The sequence below is a fragment of the Salvelinus fontinalis genome, chromosome 2, assembly GCF_029448725.1.
Source record: "Salvelinus fontinalis isolate EN_2023a chromosome 2, ASM2944872v1, whole genome shotgun sequence".
Classification (NCBI taxonomy): Eukaryota; Metazoa; Chordata; class Actinopteri; order Salmoniformes; family Salmonidae; genus Salvelinus; species Salvelinus fontinalis.
In genome coordinates, this window is record NC_074666.1 from 83384524 (window position 1) to 83408798 (window position 24275).

The 24275-nt window shown below is 43.3% G+C and overlaps 1 protein-coding gene across 1 annotated transcript; it reads right to left on the reverse strand.

Moving 5' to 3' along the window:
* Positions 1 to 888: 888 nt before the first annotated feature.
* znf652 (zinc finger protein 652) lies at positions 889 to 23754 on the reverse strand. The gene is made up of 6 exons (XM_055890977.1): positions 23362 to 23754; positions 14615 to 16098; positions 13948 to 14095; positions 12358 to 12473; positions 5880 to 6024; positions 889 to 4591 (listed from the first exon to the last, which is right to left on the reverse strand). The coding sequence occupies exons 2-6, from the start codon at positions 15569 to 15571 to the stop codon at positions 4005 to 4007; spliced, it is 1953 nt and encodes a 650-aa protein (XP_055746952.1). The 5' UTR covers positions 15572 to 16098; positions 23362 to 23754; the 3' UTR covers positions 889 to 4004.
* Between the last annotated feature and the right edge of the window lie 521 nt (positions 23755 to 24275).

Genomic DNA, 24275 nt, shown 5'->3' on the forward strand with positions numbered 1-24275 from the left:
GAACACAAACCCTGTTGATTAAATCAATGTAGTAATGAATATTACAGCCACCTGGGATTAACTCTGGAAAACAGCCCCGTTTCATAAAGGCTTGGCGGCAAACCCACTTTTGGTTCTCAACATGGTGCACAACTTCAACCACAGCTTTCCGCCTTGGTGACAGATTTGTTTAGTCCAGGACTGATTGTACAGCTTTTAAAAAATGTATATTATCAGCCTGTGACTCAAAATGGCTGGTCAAACTATCCATTCAATGTGGGGGGGGGGGGGTCTGAATTTAGATTAAAATTCAGTTGAAAAAAAGTATTTTTGTCCCACTCTTAGTGAACATGATGCATTTCCTCAGTTACGACCTGTCTGTACACAAGACACGTGGTCACCGTTGCAACAGACAATGTGATGTTGGGCTGAGACTAGGAGTGCACGATATTTACCAAATATGGCGATTATGATTTAACTTGCAATTTAGATCAAAACACTTTGCTGAACTGTTGTAAGCGTAGAGATAAAAATAGCCTTCCTGATTCTATGCTTGGTGTAGTTTGGCATGACAACTAAAGAACAAACAAGGTACAGTAGAAGTTGTTGTGACAGGGTAGGAACCAGTGTCGGCCAGTTTCCCAGGGGACCCTTTGTAATGTTCAAACGTACTTTCATGGCATTTAAGAATAAATTGCAACCTCTTGCGATATGCATATTGTACAAATCAATATTGCAATTTCGATAATAATTTGAATAATTGTGCAGCCCTAGCTGAGACTGTGAAATGTTATCCCATAAGCTGTGAGAACAGGATAGCGTTAATGCAAAGATAGCTTCATGTGCATTTGAAAACTACCAATACCACATAGGATCTGACAGAGAAGAACACACGACAGCACACAAATGTGATAATTATGGCTACTCGTTTTTTTACTTCTGAAAGTTAGCAGATAGTCTGTTAAATGTACATTATTAAAAAAAAGGCCCAACATTTCAACTTCTCCTCAATCTCCGAAAAACAAACATACAAACCCCCTTCCCCCAAAAACAACCCAGGACAGTATAAAGCCGCACAATTTTGTACCAGATACTCACAATAATAAAATATGCAATGCTACATTAAGTGGTTAAAAATACACGAGGGGAAAAAGTATATTGATTATTTCTTTTAAACATCTTTAAAGAATATACATTGCTATTTTTCTTAACTAGCCAGAATTTTAGTCAAAAGTGCATTCTATATAACAAATATGAAAGGAGGAGAATCATACAGTAAATCGGAAGAGAAAAAGTTACACAAAGAGGAAACTGGATATGAGGCAGACAAACACCTCAAATGTATTTCAGATCAGATGAAGCAGGGAGGGGCTCGTGTAAAATCGCCAAAGCAGGAGGCACAACACTACTCGATCACTCTTTGGGAGTCCATATTAGAGTCAGTCTATTTCCTTACAGGAAATAAACAAATGTATGAACTAAACAAAACATTTCCTTATGCCATGGTCCCTTACACACTATCCACCTCCAGATCGATTCTCCTCCTTTTCCTTGCCCAAACAGCCACTCACCAAACCAATCACCTCCCTCCATGCACCCGACATCACTCACTCCCACAATGCATCGCCAGTCCCTCCCTTCACTGCGCTTCACTCACGCAGCAGTAAAGTGCAGAGGATACACACAAATGAATAAGCTTTTCAAAACTAACGTAAAAAAAAAAAAAAAAAAATCATAGTGAAATACTGTGAAAAACAGTAAGTAACTCATGGTTAAGCTGATACAGAGGCCCAACTAACAGACCCACAGTAACGGCAGAATGGTTGTAGCTCTCTAGAGGGTGGGTATCTCCGTCCACTGTTAAACCAAATTCAATGGGCCTTGCTCATGGCCTGCTATTGTTCCTCTTCCGTTTCTCCCAATATGCAAACACAGTAACCTGATCCACTACTATGCTATACCTACTGTGTTAATCCACAGAAACATATCAGACATGTTCTTGTGTGCAAATCACCCCCAGAACCCCCTTCAAGAGATGGCATGGCTTCAGCAGGGTGTGCATAGAGGGAGAGAGTAAGAGAGACTATGTAAAAGCAGCTTGTTATAACAGCACCAGAGGGGTACCATTTTGCCATTACTGAGAAACCCACACCTTAAATGTTGCTCCTCAACACTCAGTCTCATCTGATAACAGTCCAAGACAGGGTGAAGGGTCAACAATCCGACAAGACAGAATCTCTCTCTGTCATTCATCAATACTAACAACAACCGGACTGTCAGAATATCATACAATGGGACAGCGGGAACATTCATACACACAAAAAAGGTTACATATACAAATGTGATTTCTTTGAGTAAATGTACAACTTGAGTAAATGTATCTACACCAGAAATTGAAACGCATGTTAGACATATCCTCCAAACTTTCCTATGACTACCACTCAACAGTATGTTCAGAGTGAGATGAGAACAATTATTCAGTCTGAAACCGAATGTAGCATTTGTCAATTAAATATTACTCGAAAATAACACATTTGATTGCTAAACCGTTAGCCGATATCCCTCCATCTAAGGCAACATTCAACGTGTTTTGATTCATCATTATTTGCCAACGTGTGCGATAGGGCCTCAATGTTTGTGTAACCTTATACAGAATATGTAAAACTAAGAGAACAAACTGTTACATTACAAACAAGTGTCATGCTCCACACCAAGCTGTGGAATATAGGCTGGTTGGGGAAAAAATACATATTTTTCAGTTATGAGTTGTGCTGAAAAAGTCTGAACTTCTGAATGTGTTTTAATGGCCTTTTACAGGGTGACCCGTATCATCATCATCATCATCATCATCATCTCGGCAGCAGCAGCGGGAGAGAGACAGAGGAGCGAGAGACGGAGAAAGAAAGCGAGAGACAGAAGAGACACGCGAGGTCCAGGTTGGGTCGTATGTGAGGACCCGTCACAGTGGCAGTATTTAACTGTTTTGATGACAGAAGACAAAAAAACAACAAAAAAACACAGCAGAATCCCATGACAAGCATTTTGTGTGAAGTGAGACCAGTGATGACACACTGCCTTTTGAAGAGCGTGTGTGTACATGTCGGCACGTTCAGGATCATCAGGTTTGTTCTGTTGGGAACATTTGACCTTGTCAGCTCGAAGGCTGTTTGTCAGTCAAGAAGACAAATCCCAGAACTGCATCACAACAACGCAACCAATCCCACACTGTTACATTACACTCCAGATGTTACGAGACCTAGCCTGTGTATACAAGTGTGTAGTACTGCAATGGAAAGCACCAATTAACCAGAATCTCTGTCGCAACAGACTAGTAGTAGCACTAACAGCCATTTTCTAACCTCCCCACTGTGACCTGTGGCAGTGATTCCTGGCCTACTGCTGGTAGACCCAGTGTGGAATGCCTCAGGAGACAGTGGGAGACCCAGTTGGCACCAGGATGGTAAACATTCAATAAGACCTTGGTGACCCCCATGGTCCTACGGGTCAGCCTTAGGACTTACAACTCCCCCAGAACTGTGCAACCGTTGTTAAAGTCAGTCGACATGAAGGACTAAGTTGATGAAATGGATCTGTTCTGATCCGCTACCTGGATAAGGAACCACTAACAGAATAATGACATTAGCAACCGTCAGCGGAGGACAAAATGGACACAAACAAAGGATAACTCACATACCGGTACACACAGCCTTCTACCATGGGAGGCAGGTTGTCTAAGAATACAGGATTTTCTAAGAATATTTTCACAAGAAAAGGTATGACCAAATAGGTTGTAAAATCTGTGTCAGTTGACTTGGGTCTCTAGCTAAGTGGGTCACTCACTTATCTAAAGTGTAGACTGAAAGTGGACCTGTCTGTATCCCTCACACACTGGTGTGTACTGAACTCTGGGTGTCTTGTTCATATCAGTCTTCGAGGGGCCGCTCTACACCAGGAGCCAGGTACAGTTGGGGTGGGGGTAATCGAGGTGTGGCAGGCAGGCCTGGAGCCCAGGGCCCACATAGGGTTCAGTGATGCTGTGGGGCCCCAGGCCCCTTGTCCTGCGGTGCCATGTAACGCAGGTAGCTGCTGTCCTCCTGCCCACAGTGGGTGAGGGGCTCGCTCTTGAAGAGCGCGGGGGGAGGGGAGACGGGGGGCACAGGCAGGTGGTGGTGGGGGAGAGGGGGTGCTTGCAGGGGCGTGCCGGGGTGGTGCTGCTGCTGTTGCGACGTGTGGTGGTGAGGGAGAAGGTGAGAGGGGGTCATGTGCAGGTGGGAGAAGGAGGCGTGTCCCACGGTGGCGCGTGGGGGAAGAGCCCCTCCTGCCGGGCTGAGGCCCAGAGGGGCGGAGTTGGTGGCAGCTGAGGGAGCGAGGCCCAGGCCGGGGCCAGAGAGGTGGAGAGGCAGGGGGAGGCTGCTGGCCTGCAGAGTCACAGGGCTGGTGACCCGGAAGCACTTCTCCTTGTGGGCCTTGAGCATGTTGGAGAAGCGGAAGCGCTGGCTGCACAACTCGCAGGGGTACGGCTTCTCTCCTGTGTGGGTGCGGCGGTGGCGCTTCATGTTGGGCCGGCTGGTGAAGCTCTTCCCACAGATCTCACAGATGAACGGCTTCTCTCCTGCAGGGGACAGGGACAGAGAGAAAGGAGAGAGAGCGAGGAGATGGGTGACTTAGTCCCTGACTCTCCTTAATTAGTTTAACTTTCACACGTCACCCAACTTCATGCATGAGAAGAACAATATACCACCTGGCAACACTTTTTGTCCTGAGCTGATTAAACCCCTCTGAACTTCATGAAGAAGTGAACTTTACAATCAGACAATGTCCCTGTAGGAGAGCATGAGGGGTCATTGCTGTCTAACCACCCACTCAGCAGGCAGCGATGCCAGTTCACACTTTGGGATGAGAGGAGATGAGAAAATGAACAACGGCTGTCCATTCGAGAGCTGCTCTCATTAACCTTTCATTCAATGTGCCCGTTACCACCCCCGTCCACTCATTCACAGCATACTCAAAGCATCTCTCGGCTTTAATCTGAGCTGCATGTTTTCTGAGAGGCTCCGGTAAACCATTTACAGTATGACAGTGGATCATTTAATTGTGACATATTATACTGGAGCCTTGTGTTAATGTTCTGCAACTTCTGTGTAGTAGGTCAGTTCCAGAGGAAAGCATAAACCTTGGGGGGAAGAAGAAGGAAAAAAGGACGAAGAAGGAGAAGACTGTGGATTACAAGGCATCACTGGGTGTGTCTGACCACAGGAGGCCAAATTGGTCAGCGGCGGCCCGGGAGAGACGGTCAAATAATTACACCTTACAAGAATAACCACCAGGGAGTGCAGGGAATCCACCCACACTAGGGAGGGAGAAATTAAATTAAAAAGACTGAAAAAGAACAGGCCTGGTCCCGATGTTCTGCTTTGGAAAGGAGAAAAGTGGCAGGGGATAAAATGTAAGATGTAATATAGAATGTGTCAGGGTAGTCATTATAAGTAGACATGGAGGAGAGGCACCACTGACGCTTTGCCACCCTCTCATTATGTAGACTGGGTGAGGTCTTGGTACTGCTCGACTTGGGACGCCCCGTTTCTTTCCTTTTATAGAGCATCTACAGAGTCTCACTGGCTGACTAGGGATCAAGACTGAAGGCCATGCAGACTCTCCAGTAAATGGGGTGGCTTTGGTCAGGGAGAACTTCCGAATGTTGAAGAATGAAGAGGCCTGGCTTCTAACGTTATTGGAAGACCAGCGTCTGAATATTTGGTTTCAAACATTTTGATGACATGACAAAGTGCAAAGGCTTTTATAGGAATAAGTCCTTGGAGGGTGAGCTTTGTAATTGCACGTTTGTGTCACACAAATTCCTCAGTGAGTGTGTAAACTGGTGTGTGTTCACTGTGTCTCACCTGTGTGTGTTTTCATGTGCTCGTCAAAGTACTGCTTCATGTTGAAGTCCTTGCCACACCACTGACACATGAACTGCTTGTGTCCGATGTGGATGCTCATGTGGGAGCGCAGCTGGTACTTATACTGGAACCTCTCAGCACAGTTCTATAGAGAGACAGAGGGAGAGACAGTTAGGGTGTCCCAAAGGGCAACCTATTCCCTCGTAAGTGCACTACTTTTGACCAGGGCCCATAGGGGGTAGTAGTGCACTATATATGGAAATAGGCTGCCATTTGAGACGCAGCCATGTAGACAACATGGCACATACACAATCATCCCTGGAATGGAAATTCATAAGGGCTACTGTATAATAACACTATAATAATACACATAATACATACATAAACACACATAATATATACCTAACAGATGCAGTGGAAGAAGGAGCCCACCACGCAGTACTTAGTCAGCTGCACTCTTTAACAACATGTTAGTGGAGTTGCTTTATTTAATCACATGGAGCCCCACCCATCCAACCAACCACATGTTCCCAGACAACCCTCCTCCCTTTATGTGGTTGGCCACACAGAAGCGCCCCCAGGGGGAGGTGGTACCTGCTTCCTACAGAATGTCCTATAAACCAGAATGCTGGGTATGCAGACGAACACCTGGGGAGAGTTCAACACGGGCTCGGTTTGCCCTTGTTGAATGACTACATGGCCACTTGATTATTTGTAGTGGCAGTTCAGCCCCGAAACAGGCACGCATGCATGTCTGCCGCACACTACCTTCTCTGAAAGTTAGCTAACGTTATGCAACGGGTGGGTCTGAACGTTATGCAACGGGTGGGTCTGAACGTTATGCAACGGGTGGGTCTGAACGTTATGCAACGGGTGGGTCTGAACGTTATGCAACGGGTGGGTCTGAACGTTATGCAACGGGTGGGTCTGAACGTTATGCAACGGGTGGGTCTGAACGTTATGCAACGGGTGGGTCTGAACGTTATGCAACGGGTGGGTCTGAACGTTATGCAACGGGTGGGTCTGAACGTTATGCAACGGGTGGGTCTGAACGTTATGCAACGGGTGGGTCTGAACGTTATGCAACGGGTGGGTCTGAACGTTATGCAACGGGTGGGTCTGAACGTTATGCAACGGGTGGGTCTGAACGTTATGCAACGGGTGGGTCTGAACGTTATGCAACGGGTGGGTCTGAACGTTATGCAACGGGTGGGTCTGAACGTTATGCAACGGGTGGGTCTGAACGTTATGCAACGGGTGGGTCTGAACGTTATGCAACTGGTGGGTCTGAACGTTATGCAACGGGTGGGTCTGAACGTTATGCAACGGGTGGGTCTGAACGTTATGCAACGGGTGGGTCTGAACGTTATACAACGGGTGGGTCTGAACGTTATACAACGGGTGGGTCTGAACGTTATACAACGGGTGGGTCTGAACGTTATACAACGGGTGGGTCTGAACGTTATACAACGGGTAACCACAGGCTACATCTATTATGTTAAAATGCTTATTTACTCCGTACCATTTGAATGCGCAATCCACCGTCTCATCAGCCCAGCCATTCAAGTTTATAAACTTGATCTCCACTATAAAACGCATCTAGACATGATCTCATTTCTTTTAGACTAACATTTATTTTTCAACAACGGAGATTTGCATAAACCTTGCTGTCTGTCTCTCTGACATTTGCAACATTGTTTCAATATTCAAGGTGTCGCATTGTAATGAACGTGTCGGGACAAGAAAGACAGGCAGCGTTTCTCTGCCAGTCGAAATCAGGAATCATTTTTATGGATATATACAACGAAACGTCAATTAAGAAAAAGGTCAAACGAAACGAAGTGCAGCTAGTTTGCAGTCTTTCCCGCTTCAGTTTGAAGTGATTGTGTTAGCGGTGTTGTTTACTAGCTCCTCTGAACAACAGTGTCCTGACGAGAGAGCACATTTTCTAAGCTAGGCGAATTCTTGCCTCAATAGCTCATTGTTTTGGATGTGTCCAAATAAATGTCACTGGAAAACAGCTTAAAACAAATGCTGCTACTGTTGTTATTCTGGCTGCACTATTTGACGTGACTATGTTAGCCATAGTTTTCTAGCTAGCAAGTGTAAGAATATTTTAAGATAATACACAACGCAGAGGACTAGAGATCAATAGGGAATTAACGATCAATGGAAATACTTGTTTTTCAGTTCAACATCTGGTTAGAATCTGTGTAGGGATTTCAGTCCTGACTCGCAGCTACGTGTGGCAAGATCTCATTAGTCTGAATCGTCTATACATTGAGCCTGAAATAGGATACTTGTTATTTGGCCACTGGCCCAATTTTACTGCAAGGAATTCTAATAGGTCAACCCCGGGCTAGGGTTGGGGGTTATAAATGTTCTGTGGAGAAAAAAACAAATTTTCTTCACCTGATTTGCTTTGGGGTCTGTGTTATTGAAAATAACATCAACTGGTAACACAAGCAAGGGATAGGAACGTCACCAGCCAGTATGGCAATGGAACATTTAAAACGAATGACTGGGTTGCGTCCAGAGATACAGAACAAAAAGACTGAACGTCTCTGGCAACCAAACTAATAGAACGAACGACCAGCAACCCTAGATGTGTGGCGGGACTACATCTTGCAGAAGGATGAAATTAATTAAATAACCAAAAAAAAGTTTGAAAATATGTCAATAATTATTTGAATATGTTGGTAACCCGTTGCATAAAAGTGATAATGCCCTCGAAGCCGGTGTTTGGAGGATAAATTGGCACGGTTTGCTGGCCCTCGACACCCGTGCCAATATATCCGCATCTTCACTTAAATAGCGAATGTTGGAACTCTGTTATTGGTCTATTAACTTATACCAACTAGTGATGTCACCAGGCGAACCAAAACTCCACCCATGCAAAACCGGAGGGGTATACTACAAAGGAAGCTAGATCTACTCAGTGTTTTCAAAGGCTAGCCAGCTTCAGTTAGCTTCTCAGGCTTAATTCATACTACGATGGTGGACATTGCTCGTCCGCCTGCCCCTAACTCTAGCAGGTTTATAACTGCGCGTACATGTCACACATGGCTAGTAGAACGCCAAACTCTTCACTGAGACCATGCTGAAACATCAATCCATGGGCGAGTCGGTACCACATTTTAATTTGCGCCTAAATCTAATTGAAAGAAAAGTTGTACTGCAAATATAGCAGGCTATGGTCCGAAACAGGCTTTTAGAAGTGCTGTTTTTATTTTATTACTTATCGTTAATGCCAGCTTTGCTGTGCTTTTCAATACATAAGCACCTCCCACTCCTAGCGATAAAATAATCGTATTAAGTCATAGAAAAGTTTTACTGAGTGTGATGTTTCAAATGCATTATGTCATTACTAAATGTGTAATGGGATAGGTATTTTAACATTACAATTTAATATTCAGTCGTCTTCCTCAAATGAAGGGGATGATGACGCAATCTATGCGAGAGGGAATAAATCTGAATTTATTAGTCCTCAATTTACGGCTCAGACACTTCATTCAGTATAAATAGAGTTACTTGCCCCAGGGCAGGTAGTTATGAAGGATTCCTTGCCATAGAAATGTACCTTGCTAAAAGGTGAGCCTGGTTGTACCGGTTATCCCGAGTTGAACTCAGAGTTGACCAAAGTTACCTCTCTAACTGCTCAAACCTGATTTGCAGTATAGAGCTCTGCTGATTAAACGGTCAGGGAAAAAATGGTTGAAACCGTACTGGTTGAAAAAAAAAAAAAATCAGGAATTAACACTTGTTTTCAAATGTTTTCACACTTTTACAGTGTTAGTTTCATCAGCTGTTATACAACAATATGACACAAAACACAGGAAAAGAGGTTTGACCACACTGGGTCTTTAAAAAGTAAACAGTTAAAAAAAATCCAACTTCACCTGTCTGTATTTTGATTCCAGTTATTCTGCACACCATGTGTATTCATGGTCTGCTAATGTTTGACATGGACATGCTGCATCTAGACCTGGTTGCTTACACCAGCTAGCCGCTGCTCCAACTGTGTGACCATAAACATTTAGGGATAGTTTATATGTAGTCAAGTGTGCCTTGGTTCAATAGTAATCACCATTTTGGAGCGGTCACAGTACAGCAGGCCGTATTCCTCTGTTCAAACAACCCATAGTTGTCTGAATCCTGCCCAGTTTGTCTGAGTTAGCCATTCAAACCTTACCAGCTAGAAGTCAATATTTAAGGATTCTAATCAAATACATTAAAAATGGACACTATTCATACTCTGATAAAACACTTTCCTTATAAAACGAATATTCATGAAATATTGAACTTAGTCTTCTCCAGACCGAAAGCAGGTGGATGTTCTATTTAAAAACTCCACCCATCATGCATGAATGAAGAATTGTTATTGAAGGGTTTCTGTAACTGGTATATTGCCACTTATTGGTGTCCCATATCCCCATCTAGTGGTCTCTCTAGCGCCCTACTCTATTACTGTGTTACATATTCTGAAGAAATGTTCACATGGTATACAGTGGGGAGTATTTGATACACTGCCGATTTTGCAGGTTTTCCTACTTACAAAGCATGTAGAGGTCTGTAATTTTTATCATAGGTACACTTCAACTGTGAGAGACGGAATATAAAACAAAAATCCAGAAAATCACATTGTATGATTTTTAAGTAATTAATTTGCATTTTATTGCATGACATAAGTATTTGATCACCTACCAACCAGTAAGAATTCCGGCTCTCTCAGACCTGTTAGTTTTTCTTTAAGAAGCCCTCCTGTTCTCCACTCATTACCTGTATTAACTGGACCTGTTAGAACTGGTTACCTGTATAAAAGACATCTGTCCACACACTCAATCAAACAGACTCCAACCTCTCCACAATGGCCAAGACCAGAGAGCTGTGTAAGGACATCAGGGATAAAATTGTAGACCTGCACAAGGCTGAGATGGGCTACAGGACAATAGGCACGCAGCTTGGTGAGAAGGCAACAACTGTTGGCGCAATTATTAGAAAATGGAAGAAGTTCAAGATGACGATCAATCACCCTCGGTCTGGGGCTCCATGCAAGATCTCACCTCGTGGGGCATCAATGATCATGAGGAAGGTGAGGGATCAGCCCAGAACTACACGGCAGGACTTGGTCAATGACCTGAAGAGAGCTGGGACCATAGTCTCAAAGAAAACCATTAGTAACACAGGATTAAAATCCTGCAGCGCACGCAAGGTCCCCCTGCTCAAGCCAGCGCATGTCCAGGCCCGTCTGAAGTTTGCCAATGACCATCTGGATGATCCAGAGGAGGAATGGGAGAAGGTCATGTGGTCTGATGAGACAAAAATAGAGCTTTCTGGTCTAAACTCCACTCGCCGTGTTTGGAGGAAAGAGAAGGATGAGTACAACCCCAAGAACACCATCCCAACCGTGAAGCATGGAGGTGGAAACATAATTCTTTGGGGATGCTTTTCTGCAAAGGGGACAGGACGACTACACAGTATTGAGGCGAGAATGGATGGGGCCATGTATCGCGAGATCTTGGCCAACAACCTTCTTCCCTCAGTAAGAGCATTGCAGATGGGCCGTGGCTGGGTCTTCCAACTTGACAACGACCTGAAACACACAGCCAGGGCAACTAAGGAGTGGCTCCGTAAGAAGCATCTCAAGGTCCTGGAGTGGCCTAGCCAGTCTCCAGACCTGAACCCAATAAATCTTTGGAGGGAGCTGAAAGTCCATATTGCCCAGCGACAGCCACGAAACCTGAAGGTCTGTAAGGAGGAATGGGCCAAAATCCTTGCTGCAGTGTGTGCAAACCTGGTCAAGAACTACAGGAAACGTATGATCTCTGTAATTGCAAACAAAGGTTTCTGTACCAAATATTAAGTTCTGCTTTTCTGATGTATCAAATACTTATGTCATGCAATAAAATGCAAATTAATTACTCAATGTGATTTTCTGGATTTTTGTTTTAGATTCCGTCTCTCACAGTTGAAGTGTACCTATGATAAAAATTACAGACCTCTACATGCTTTGTAAGTAGGAAAACCTGCAAAATCGGCAGTGTATCAAATACTTGTTCTCCCCACTGTATGTAAAAGCAATATTTGATGATATTTCTCTGTTCCCTTTAGTATATAATCTAGATCAGGCATTCTATTGTACTAATGTTCTGATGTGTTTTCTTGCTTGATCATGTGACATATGCAATTATCCTTGAAACAAAGCCAGACGTGCCTGCCGACAATTCCAACTGATGATGGCCTGAGGCCGAAACGTTTGTTTTCACCTTTCATTTATGCACTATGATTTTGAAGGGCACCATGATGTTTATTGAAACATCTTTATTTTGCTTTCAAGCCTCAGTTTTGGATATATATTTTTTTGACAGTGTGTGTGTGTCCATCTCTTCCAATACCCTACAAAGTTAAATAAATCTTCTGTTTCAGTCTGTGTTTGAGTGTGGGAGGAACAGTGTGACTGTAAGTCTAAACAGCTCACCTCACAGCGGAAGGGCTTCTCCCCAGAGTGCTGCAGCGAGTGAACCTTCAGGGACATGCTGCGCTTGAACGACTTGCCACAGGTCTCACAGGTGAACGGCATGTCCTTAGTGTGAGCTGCAGAGAGAAAGGAACAGGTTAAAAGGTGGGCGCCAACCAGAGAGGGACAGGGGATAGATATTGGGGGCGTTAAAACAGTGATTCGTCATGCTCAAAAGTGAAGAGTATTTATTTTCTCGCTCTCGATAAAAGAGAGATCTGAATGTTGCTCCATGAAAGAGAGCAAGAAAGGCAAAAGAGGACGAGTTAGTTCCAATTGATACAGATGTACAGAGCCTTGCAAAAGTATTCATACCCCTTGGATTTCTTCACATTTTAATGGTACGAAGTGGGATTAAAATTGATTTAAATGTCTTTTTTTGGGCCAACAAACTACTCAAAATATCAAAGTGGAAGAATGATTCCAAATAGATAACTAAAATATAATTGTTGCCTAAGTATTCAGCCCCTTTGTTTAGGCAAGCCTAAATGAGTTCAGGAGTAAAATGTCTCTTAACAAATCACATAAGTTACATGGACTCACTAATGTGTGAAATAATAGGGGTTGACATGATTGAGTGACTAACCCTTCCTCATACCACATATGTATCATCCCTCAGTCAAGTATTGAATTTCAAGCACAGATTGAACTACAAAGACCAGGGAGCTTTTCTAAAGCCTGATGGGAGAAAACTGAGGATGGATCAACAACTTTGTAGTGACTCCACAATAAAGACTTAAATGACAGAGTGAAAATAGTACAAATGTACAGAATACAAATACTCCAAAACATGCATCTTGTATGCAACAAGGTACTGAAGTAATACTGTAAATGAATACACCTTTTGGCCTAAGTGCAAAGCCTTATGTTCGGGGCAAATCCAACTCGAAACGGGATAGAGCTAAGCACAGGCAAAATCCTAGAGGAAAACCTGATTAAGTCTGCTTTACACCAGACACTGGGAGAGGAATTCACCTTTCAGCGAGACAATAACCTACAACACAAGGCCAAATGTACCCTGGTTGCTTAACAAGAAGAAAGTGAATGTTCCTGAGTGGCCAAGTGAATGTTTTGACTTAAATCTGAATGAAAATCTATGGCAAGACTTCAGAAATGACTGCCTGGCCATGATCTGCAACATCTTGACAGAGCTTGAAGAATTATGAAAAGAATAATGGGCTAATATTGCACAATAAAAGGTGTGTAAAGCTCTTATAGACTTACCCAAGAAAACTCACAGCTGTAATCACTGCCAAAGGTGTTAACATGTATCGACTCAGGGAGCTGAATACTTATGCAACAACTATATTTTTGTTTTTTAATTTATCTTAAATGAATCTTTTTTTTATATTACAAATGTTCTTCTACTTTGACAGAGTATTTTGTGTAGGTTGTTGTCAAATTTAAATTAAATACATTTTAATCTCACTTTGTAACAAAATGTGAAGAAATCCAAGACGGATGATACTTTTGCAAGGCAATGTATATCCTATTAGGGACATGTGGGAGTTACCAGGAAGAGCAGGAACAGACAAACTGGAGTCCACCTACCAACCATGTGCTTGCGGACATGAGCCATTGTGTAGAACTTCTTGTCACAGATCTCACAGGCAAACTTCTTCTCTGCGTAGCCGTGCACAATCTTGATGTGCTCGTGCAGCGACCACAGCTTCTTGAAAGACTTGTTGCAGGAGACGCACTGAGCAGCAGAACACCACACACAGAGAACACATTCAGTCACAGGTGATGATTGCTGTTGTTTTGTGCCATTGATTACCCTGACACAACCTAAGAACAGGAGCAAGCAATTGAGACAATCACAGTGTCTGGAGCTGCAGGTGGTATTTCCCACACTGCTGTAACAGTATCTGTCTAGGCTGGTTCCTAACGCTCCGATTCCCTCTGCTGGACAAAACTTTTCTTACATCCTTCAAACCCCAGAAATCTGGCCTTGATGACAAACTGAGATTTTAGTTTCACTGTACCTGGTACGTAACTGTAGCCAATGTACCTAATCAATGGAGTCGTTTTGATTGCTCAGGTCAAAAACACCTTGTACAGTTAATTAAAAACCAGAGACCAGGCCTGCGTCACAAATGGCCCACTATTCCCTACATAGTGCACTACTTTTGACCAGGGCTCCATATGTCTCTGGTCAAAAGTGGTACACTGTATAGGGAATAGTGGGCCATTTGTGACACGCCACAGCTCTCCTTACCTGGATGTTCTTTTCACAGTCAGTCTGCTGGTGTAAGGCCAGCTCACTCTCCAGGACAAACTTCTTGCCACACTTGTCACAGATTTGCATGCGTCTGTGTGTGACATTCATGTGCTTCTCCAGGTACCAGCGGGTGTTGAAGACGCGGGGGCACTTCTCACACGCCAGCGTCTCCCGCTCCTCCCCATCCGCTTTATCCCCCGTGGCAGAGCCAGCTGAGGGGGTCCCCTTGCCCTCCCTGGCAGTCCGCCGTGTCCTCTTGGGCGGCTGGGTGGTCTTCTTCCGTCGGCCCCTGGTGGTCATGCCGGTGGTGCTCAGAGCGGTGAACTGGGTCTTCCTCCGGGACTGGCTGGTAGCGGGGTCCACTCCACGCCGGGCCCTCTTGGCTCTCGTTCTACGGCTCTCTATTTCTTCCTCCTCTTCTTCCTCTTCAACTTCATCTTCTTCCACATCTTCCTCATCTTCTTCCTCCTCCTCCTCCTCGCTGCAGTGTCTCTCTGAGGCATCGGTTTGGGGGACGGACTTGTCCCCCTTTGATACGTTAAGTGTCTGATTGTTCAGGTTGACCTCCACGATGATCTGTTCCCGATTGAATGACTCCTCCTCTTCCTCTGAGTCCTCGGAGGTGCCCCCATTGCCTGCCTGGGCCCCCTGCGCGCCCCCCTCCTGCCCTACTGTCCCCTTTCGGTAGTACTGCTGCTGGGGGGAGGTAACATGCTGCGGGGACAGCTGACTGGGAGTCTGGTCACAAATGGGGGTCTTGGCTGCCATCTTGTTGTCCACTAGCACAGAGTAAGGCTTGCCCCCGCCCTCCCGCTTGTACAGCTTGCCCGTTAGGTCCAGGTCTGGGGCGGGGGAGTGGTAGTAGGACTGGGCCACCTGCTGCGTTCTGCGCCCCTCCTGTGACATCCCACCTGGGCTGGACACCTCTCCCTTCAGGCTCTGGCAGGATTTCATGTGTGTGGGAGGGGAAGACTGTAGTAGTGCTAGTTGAAGCACAGCCAGAGGTTTGTTAGCAGTGTTGGTATTCTTGAACTGTGAGAGTAACCTCGCTATGTTGTAAGGAGGGGCAGGGGGAACGGAAGCAATCCCCCACCCCTCCCGCCACTGAGGAGACAGGAAGGAGGAAGGGGTGAAGGGAAGAAAGCGTCACCCAGATTCAAACAGGGGATCCATGCTCACCACAGGACAAAGGCTGAGGACAGACCGTGAGTGGCATTCTGCTACAGCTTAGGCTTCTGTTGAGCTTGAATCTCAAAGCTTCTCTGGATGCTGGGGCCTCTGCTCTTCAACCTCGATGAGGTTTCGGTCTCTCCGCAGATGAAGCCTCTCAGGTTAGTCTCTCACTCGAGGCTGTCAGTGTTATATTGTCCGTCAGGGCTTCCGTCTTTAAGCTTCTGTCTTGAGGGTGAGCTTCACGCCGGACTTTGAGCTGCAGTCAGAACTTCTGTGCCTCGTTTCAGGAGCCATCTGCAATCTGCCGCCTGTGAGAGCAAGAGAAATGGAGAACGAGAGATTAGGCTCAATTCTGTGACAAGCGTGTGGTGCAGCCTCATAGTGAGTGTGTCTGATGTGAAACTACACCCTGGTGAAGGCGTTGTGAACGGAGACTGAGCCATGATTCACCGCAACCGTTTCACTGGCATGTGTGAACATCCAAACCACACGCATCAGAGCTCTGTGAGAGAGGACTTAACCCTGAACACAGTCCTCCTGCTCTTCACAATCTATTTATGCTTTCAGGTCAAATCATCTTTCATTAAATCTCACCATCTTGTTAACCAGACTTGATATATGCCATCATATCATCCAAAAATGATCTGCTCACATTTAATCAGAAAACCCATCTTCCATCTCAACCCGGCTTTCAAAACACCAGTTTCACAAATCAATACCTTAATCTCAGCTTTCACATTTCAATAGCGGTCACACTTAACACACTGACTTGCCTAGTTAAATAAAGGTTCAATAAATACACTGACATGTATAACAATATTCATAAGCTGGTATGAAATATACAATACTGCTTTATTTACTTTGCCTTTAACCAGGTAAGTCATTGAGAACACATTCTTTTACAATAACGATTCATGACGGCGCAATGAATATTGGCAATCATGTAGGCCTATCTTTCGACAAACTTACTGACAAAGTAAGCAATCTGCTCTTCCAGGTGTTTCAAATGGCTTCTTGAACTCTGATTAGGGGGTGTGCTACTTCAATGCATGTATGATTTGCACTCGTACCTTAACGCCTATAAATTGTCATCCCCCCCCCCTTCCCCTCTATTGTGGCAGTTACGGAACACAAAATAACCACAGTATGGGAGTTGTAAATTAGTTCAACCACAGGAAACTGTACATCAGCTTCTGTGTGAGTGAGTGATTGAGTGAGCCTGCACAGCGCATGTGTGCAAGTTATCAAAGAACAAAAAAATATACTGTTTGTAAAATGTGAACAAAGCTTTTGCAATATTTTTGTTACTTGGCTTTTGAGGGGTCGTTTACTGCCTGCCCCTATAACACCGTCATGGCAGTGACCCTCGAGGCACAGTGCGAGGATGTGACACTAGTATTGAAACATTTTGAGTCAGACATAGCTACAGCTTTAAGCTTTTTGTTATTTCCACATGGATGTTTGACCTCAAATGACCTTAGGCACGGACGCTGACTCAGCACTGGGGTTGGTTTCTTGATTTGCAATGACTTCGAGAGCCACTAGAAAAAATAAAAATAAAATCCTCTCTCATAAACAACAAACATCCGCTGCTCAACAGCCCAGTACAGGTTAACCGTCACAACCCACCTCCACGATTCTGAGACTGATCAAGCCAAAGAGGCCCTCTAATAACAGATTCCAGGCAGCTGGACTGTGTCTGAGGCCGAGCTCCACACACAGCCAAACTCTCTGGGTCCACCTCCTCTATCCACTACACTCAAGTTGCGAGAAGTACAATTCTGGAACAGAGCGACTCAAATACACACATGCAAGCACACAAACAAAATGCCTACAGCTATGTGTTGACAAAAAAATATATAGATATACTTTTTTTAAAAGAGGACAGATGCCTAGGCATTTAGACAAAAGCAAAACAATGCACACCCACCCACAACCTTTCTTCCTGTGCATGTTGACAGTCTGATCCTTTCTGAGAAATGGACCGCTCTAGGTGCATTACAACCACAAGAGGAGTGACTGTGCTCCATAGAGCACCTCGTCTCACCTACTGGAGCATTAAACTCCCTCAGATCATCTCCTGCCCCGTGTGCAGATGTGATGTTATATCTGCCAGAACCAATCCAAATAGGCCCTGTACTCTCTTAACAGCTGCTTATGCACAGGAATGTAGTAGGGTCAAGAAGACAAGAGGCCTGTGCCTTGATGGTCCCTCTGAGCGGAGTGAGTGTCACGGCTTTCCTGATGCGTAGTGCAGGCAGATGTCGGTCTACCTTTACACCAAGGGGGTTCAAAATCATTCGGAGGGCCGAGTGGCTGCAGGTTTTTGGTTTTCCTTTCAATTAAGACCTAGATAACCAGGAGTGGGGAGTTCCTTACTAATTAGTGACCTTAATTCAATAAAGTACAAGGGTGAAGTGAAAACCCGCAGACACTTGGCCCTCCGTGGAATGAGATTGACACGTGCCTTACACCGAAGACTGAGGGTTCGTTCTGCTCAGTGAAGATTTGCAAATAAAATCACTGGACCAGAACATATAACAACTTTGCACACCCTTAGTGCTGTTCCGGTCATTAACATGATCAAACAGAGAGCATGTGCAAACATTCCACAACCACACACTGGACAGCTGAGGTTATGCAACTCGCATTTAGTAAAATCCTTACTTAGATGAGTCACAGTAGAGTTTCACTCACAATGAGAGAGCACAGCCCTTTGATGTGGTGAGCAGGAAGAGAGCAGACTTCACAATATCAGTGGTAATACTACGATTACCTTGTCAGATCTCGAGGTTAAATTCAGTGTAACGTTGATCGTTTATGACTCCGCTTTTTCAGTTTGGTAGTGCTGAGCGATTCATGCTTTTTGAGGTTGGTCCTGTTTCAGCTTGAATATTAAAAATAATCAGTTTCAATTATTTCTTTATACATTAAATGCACTATGTACAGTTGAAGTCGGAAGTTTACATACACTTAGGTTGGAGTCATTCAAACTCGTTTTTCAACCACTCCACAAACTTCTTGTTAACAAACTATAGTTTTGGCAAGTTGGTTAGGACATCTACTTTGTGCATGACACAAGTCATTTTTCCAACAATTGTTTACAGACAGATTATTTCACTTATCATTCACTGTATCACAATTCCAGTTGGTCAGAATACACTAAGTTGCCTGTGCCTTTAAACATCTTGGAAAATTCCAGAAAATGATGTCATGGCTTAAGAAGCTTCTGATAGGCTAATTGACATAATTTGAGTCAGTTGGAGGTGTACCTGTGGATGTATTTCAAGGTCTACCTTCAAACTCAGTGCCTCTTTGCTTGACATCATGGGAAAAATCAAAAGAAATCAGCCAAAACATCAGGGGAAAAAATGGTAGCCCTCCACAAGTCTGGTTCATCCTTGAGAGCAATTTCCAAACAGCTGAAGGTACCACGTTCATCTGCACAAACAATAGTACGCAAGTATAAACACCATGGGACCACGCAGCCGTCATACCGCTCAGAAAGAAGACGCGTTCTGTGTCCTAGAGACGAACGTACTTTGGTGCGAAAAGTGCAAATCAATCCCAGAACAACAGCAAAGGACCTTGTGAAGATGCTGGAGGAAACAGGTACAAAAGTATCTATATCCACAGTAAAACGAGTCCTATATCAACATAACCTGAAAGGCCGCTCAGCAAGGAAGAAACCACTGCTCCAAAACCGCCATAAAAAAGCCAGACTACGGTTTGCAACTGCACATGGGGACAAAGATCGCACTTTTTGGAGAAATGTCTCTGGTCTGATGAAACAAAAATAGAACTGTTTGGCCATAATGACCATCGTTATGTTTGGAGGAAAAGGGGGAGGCTTGCAAGCCGAAGAGCACCATCCCAACCGTGAAGCACGGGGGTGGCAGCATCATGTTGTTGGGTTGTTTTGCTGCAGGTGGGACTGGTGCACTTCACAAAATAGATGGCATCATGAAAAATGAAAATTATAGAAAATTTGTGGGGAGAACTGAATAAGCATGTGTGAGCAAGGAACCCTACAAACCTGATTCAGTTACACAAGTTCTGTCATGAGGAATGGGCCAAAATTCACCCAACTTATTGTGGAAAGCTTGTGGAAGGCTACCTGAAACGTTTGACCCAAGTTGAACAATTTAAAGGCAATGCTACCAAATACTAATTGAGTGTATGTCAACTTCTGACCCACTGGGAATGTGATGAAAGAAATAAAAGCTGAAATAAATCATTCTCTCTACTATTATTCTGACATTTCACATTCTTAAAATAAAAGTGGTGATCCTAACTGACCTAAAACAGGGAATTTTTACCAGGATTAAATGTCAGGAAATGTGAAAAACTGAGTTTAAATGTATTTGGCTAAGGTGTATGTAAACTTTCAACTTCAACTGTATTATGTGAGTTGAATGCTGTAACACAGAATAAAACAATTAATAAAAGTTGCAGTGTGGTAGTGACTACCCATTACTGCTTATCATTTATTAACCATAATTTATTCACATGAATGAAATATTTCAGTTGTGTATATTACATGTTTTAATTGATGACTATAATTTTATTTTAAGTCATCTCATCTATAGAGCTGCTGCCTATGCAGTCTGACAAAAATCACTATTTTAGTAGTTCTTCAAAGTAAATATGGTATACTGTTATGACAGCTGAATACCAACTATCAATCACTTAGATCATGCATTTTCAGGTAGAGGTACCTCAAAGCAACTGCTCTCATTCCCTCTTGAACTTGCATTCTGACTCTTTTAAGTAGCAAGAGTAAAGTAAACATAGACCGGACAGTAGGTGAGCAAAGGATTACGGTCATTGTAGTTATTTACCACGTTTTCTGCGTTAAACTTTGTAGACTATTGGCCTGTTGGAAACTACAACTCCATACTACAGCGCACAGTTCGGGCATGATCTGATTTATCTCTAGAGAAATTGTGCAATGTCTGCATTGAGCTCACAGAAAAAAAACAGAACAAAATGGAATTCAAATATTTGAACTGACATTGGTCAATTAGTTGTTTAAAAAAAAAAAAAAAAAAGATCGCTCAGCACAACCGTTTGGGCTACTTTCAAATATGAACTTTGCTCGCTCTCATCTAAAGTGTCTGCAAGATGGGTTCAAATCCTGTGCAGATGGGAGTCACAACTTCATTTAGATAGTGACATGTCGAGGGTATGCATCAAAGTGTGTCAGCTGGATCCTTCCCAGAGGTTTAATTTAATTCACCACTGTTTCAACGCATTATTCTGCAGCATTGAATTCCACCCTCTCTCTGTCTGTGGACTTTAATGAGCTTTCCCTTTGAGGCAAATGTGTGAGGGTTCACATTCCTGACTCCAAACTCATAAGACCTTAACCAGCTCACTGTGTTGCGCACAGTAGGGGAGCCCCATGCCCCTGTAGGTATTTATGCCTAAGCTTTCTAGAGATATAGATAGAAGGGCAGCAGTGGTAGGCAATCACGCTTTAAACCTCCACAGGCCTCAGCTCTGTCATAATCCTCCATCCAAATGCATGGACTACGTTTCTTTTTCGCTCTTTCCCTCCCTCAGTGGTGTAAACTACTTAAGTAGTACTTACAAGTATTTTTACCTAAGTAGTTTTTTGCAGTATCTTTCCTTTACCATTTATATTTTTGTCAACTTTTACTTCACTACATTCCTAAAGAAAACTATATACTTTTTACTCCAACATTTTCCCTGATACCCAAAAGTACTTGTTACATTTTGAATGCTTATCAGGACAGGACAATTATCAAATTCACACACTTATCAAGAGAACATCCCTTGTCATCCCTACTGCCTCTGATCTGGAGGACTCACTAAACACATGCTTCATTTGTAAATGATGTCTGAGTGTTGGAGTGTGCCCCTGGCTATCTGTAAATTAAAATAAACAAGAAAATACTGCCTGGTTCGCTTACTATAAGGAATGTGAAATGACATACACTTTACTTGAAGTATATTTTAGCAATTACATTTACGTTTGATACTTAAGTATATTTCAAACCAAATACTTTTACTCAAGTAGTATTTTACTGGTTGACTTTCACTTGAGTCATTTTCTATTAAGGCATCTTTTACTTTTACTCAAGTATGACAATTGGGTACTTTTTCCACCACAGCCCTCTCTGTGACAACACAGGAAAGGAAGAGGGGAAAGGATCGGATGAAATGCAACAATGTAGGCTAATGAGATGGTCCACGGTGAGTCTCAGTTGACATGAGAAGTCTGTCAAACTTAAAACACTAATAACAAACACTAATACTGAAATCCCTTCAAATACATGTCACAGTGATTAGTGAGAACTTGCCATTTAGCTACTGTTGACAAAAACATGTATCTATGAAGTTGGGTCTGAATGTGATATGAAGGAACTGGAAGCAAAATGTCTGAATGTTGTTTTAGAAATGAGGCTATATTCAACACAACGAACGTGTGCATGGCAAAATACACTTCATAAAAGCGTCTGCACAACCGAAAAAAGTTGACATTTTCTTTCGCAAGAATTGGCAAGGCTGCAGCTGGGCCTAAATCACGGTTGACACTGCAAAGCAATCCTTTGCCCCCTTCTCAAACATAACAGACTATCTAGCACGAATGCTAACTCTGCTTCGCTTGTAATCAATCTGGCCTTGCTAGCTATTTCACCAGCTGGCTAGCTAAGTTGACTTGCTAGCTACGTCAATTTGGCGCTAACGCGTTTCCAACCCGCGATATATTTTCATAATACTAACAGATTGATAAAATACGGATGGCTATATTAGTTGAATCCTACAAACTCCAAAGCAACGCATATTAAAAACGGCTACACGATTATATGCAGTTTTGTTGGTAACAACCAACTTTAAAAATAAATGCAAAGGGTTAAACAAAAAGGAAACATTGGTTGGTCAAGACCGTCGGACGGAAGGCCGTTCGGCTAGCCAATTTATTAGCTTACAAACAACTAACAAGGTAGATTCAGTTTACAGTAACTATATAAATACAGATGCATTTATTTTACATTGGTTGGAAATTGACATACTAACAAGACAGAAACAATTTGAATGTATCTACCTAGCTAATCAAACTCGCCATGCACTGTCCGTTTCACCAGAAATCCTAGCTAATAGCTAGCGCAAATGTGAATTACCATGGCACACGGCTAACGTTAGCTAGCAAATCCTAGCTCAGACGACTTTCACTTTTTTTTAACCCAAAACCTCCCAGATATAAATTGGCTAAACCGAGATTTTACACCAGTATATACTATTGCAGCATCAGAGCTTATACATCGTTTACACAAATCAAGGTTAAACATGTCAATATTTGTTAATAAAATTGTATTACAATCATAGCTACAAGAATCTTTTAAATTCGCTCTTCCCCATGAAAAACCTAGCAAGATAGCACACAGCTCGTTACATACTCAATGACGGTTTGTCAGCAGTCTAGCTTGATAATAACCAAGGCAATAAAATCGCTAAGAAAATCCTTCATTTGTCTTGCATTGTAGACAAATGTCATGTTTGTAAATACATTAAAAAATATACAATAACTTGTAGAGAAATGTTACCTTCGGTGAGAGCGCTCTCTTTCTCATTTCGTGCAATCAAGAGTTGCAGGGATTCTGGAGTGCTGCAGACGCACAAAAAGAGCCAGCTACTGTTGCAGTTCAATACTGTTTGATAATCTTATTGCATGCTCGATTGCAAATGTGTTTCCTAATGCATTTTTAGAATGTATGACACTGATATGTTAGCAGTAGACTCAGTGCTACTGTAGATCCATCGCTACGTGGCCCAGCCAAGGTCTCGCTCACACTAACGTTACCGACTCTCGCTCATCCCGGGCACTGACAGGCAGGCCGCTGTCTGGGTTGGGTAGGCGCGCCACAATTTTTTCGTCTTCTATCCAAACCAGACTGCGCACGATGCGCGCACTCGTGTCTGTCCCCATCTGTAGTCGGGAAATTATGAGAAAACCAGAGCTGGATTAGACACGGAATCAATTACTGGGAAAAGCGAACAACTGCATGAAATGTACATCTAAATGGCAATGACCAGATGTTAAAGGATGTTGGATACAGTATTTCACTTTGTACATTTTTTCATTGCCCATTTCCTGAACATAGAAGCCTATAAGGATGGATGTCTGTACTAACCAAACACAGTAGATTGAGACTGCTCGGTTGTTCCCGTCTGTAACCACTCTTCTAAAATGAAATGTGGAACAATGTGCAACTGTATATTTACTAACTTTCCCCTCTGACCTAGGTACAGAAATGTGTAATTGCCATTTGAAGTATGCCAATTACGGTCATACAAATAAGTATTAGATTGTAATATTTACTGTAGTGCCCATAACTATGACTGTGTGTAAAACAAACAGGAAATCAGACTTACATCCTGTATAAGCGAGACCCGAATGAGGCAGTTTATAGTACTCCATTCTGCAAATATCTGTGCTAAAATGTCTACAACCTATAAA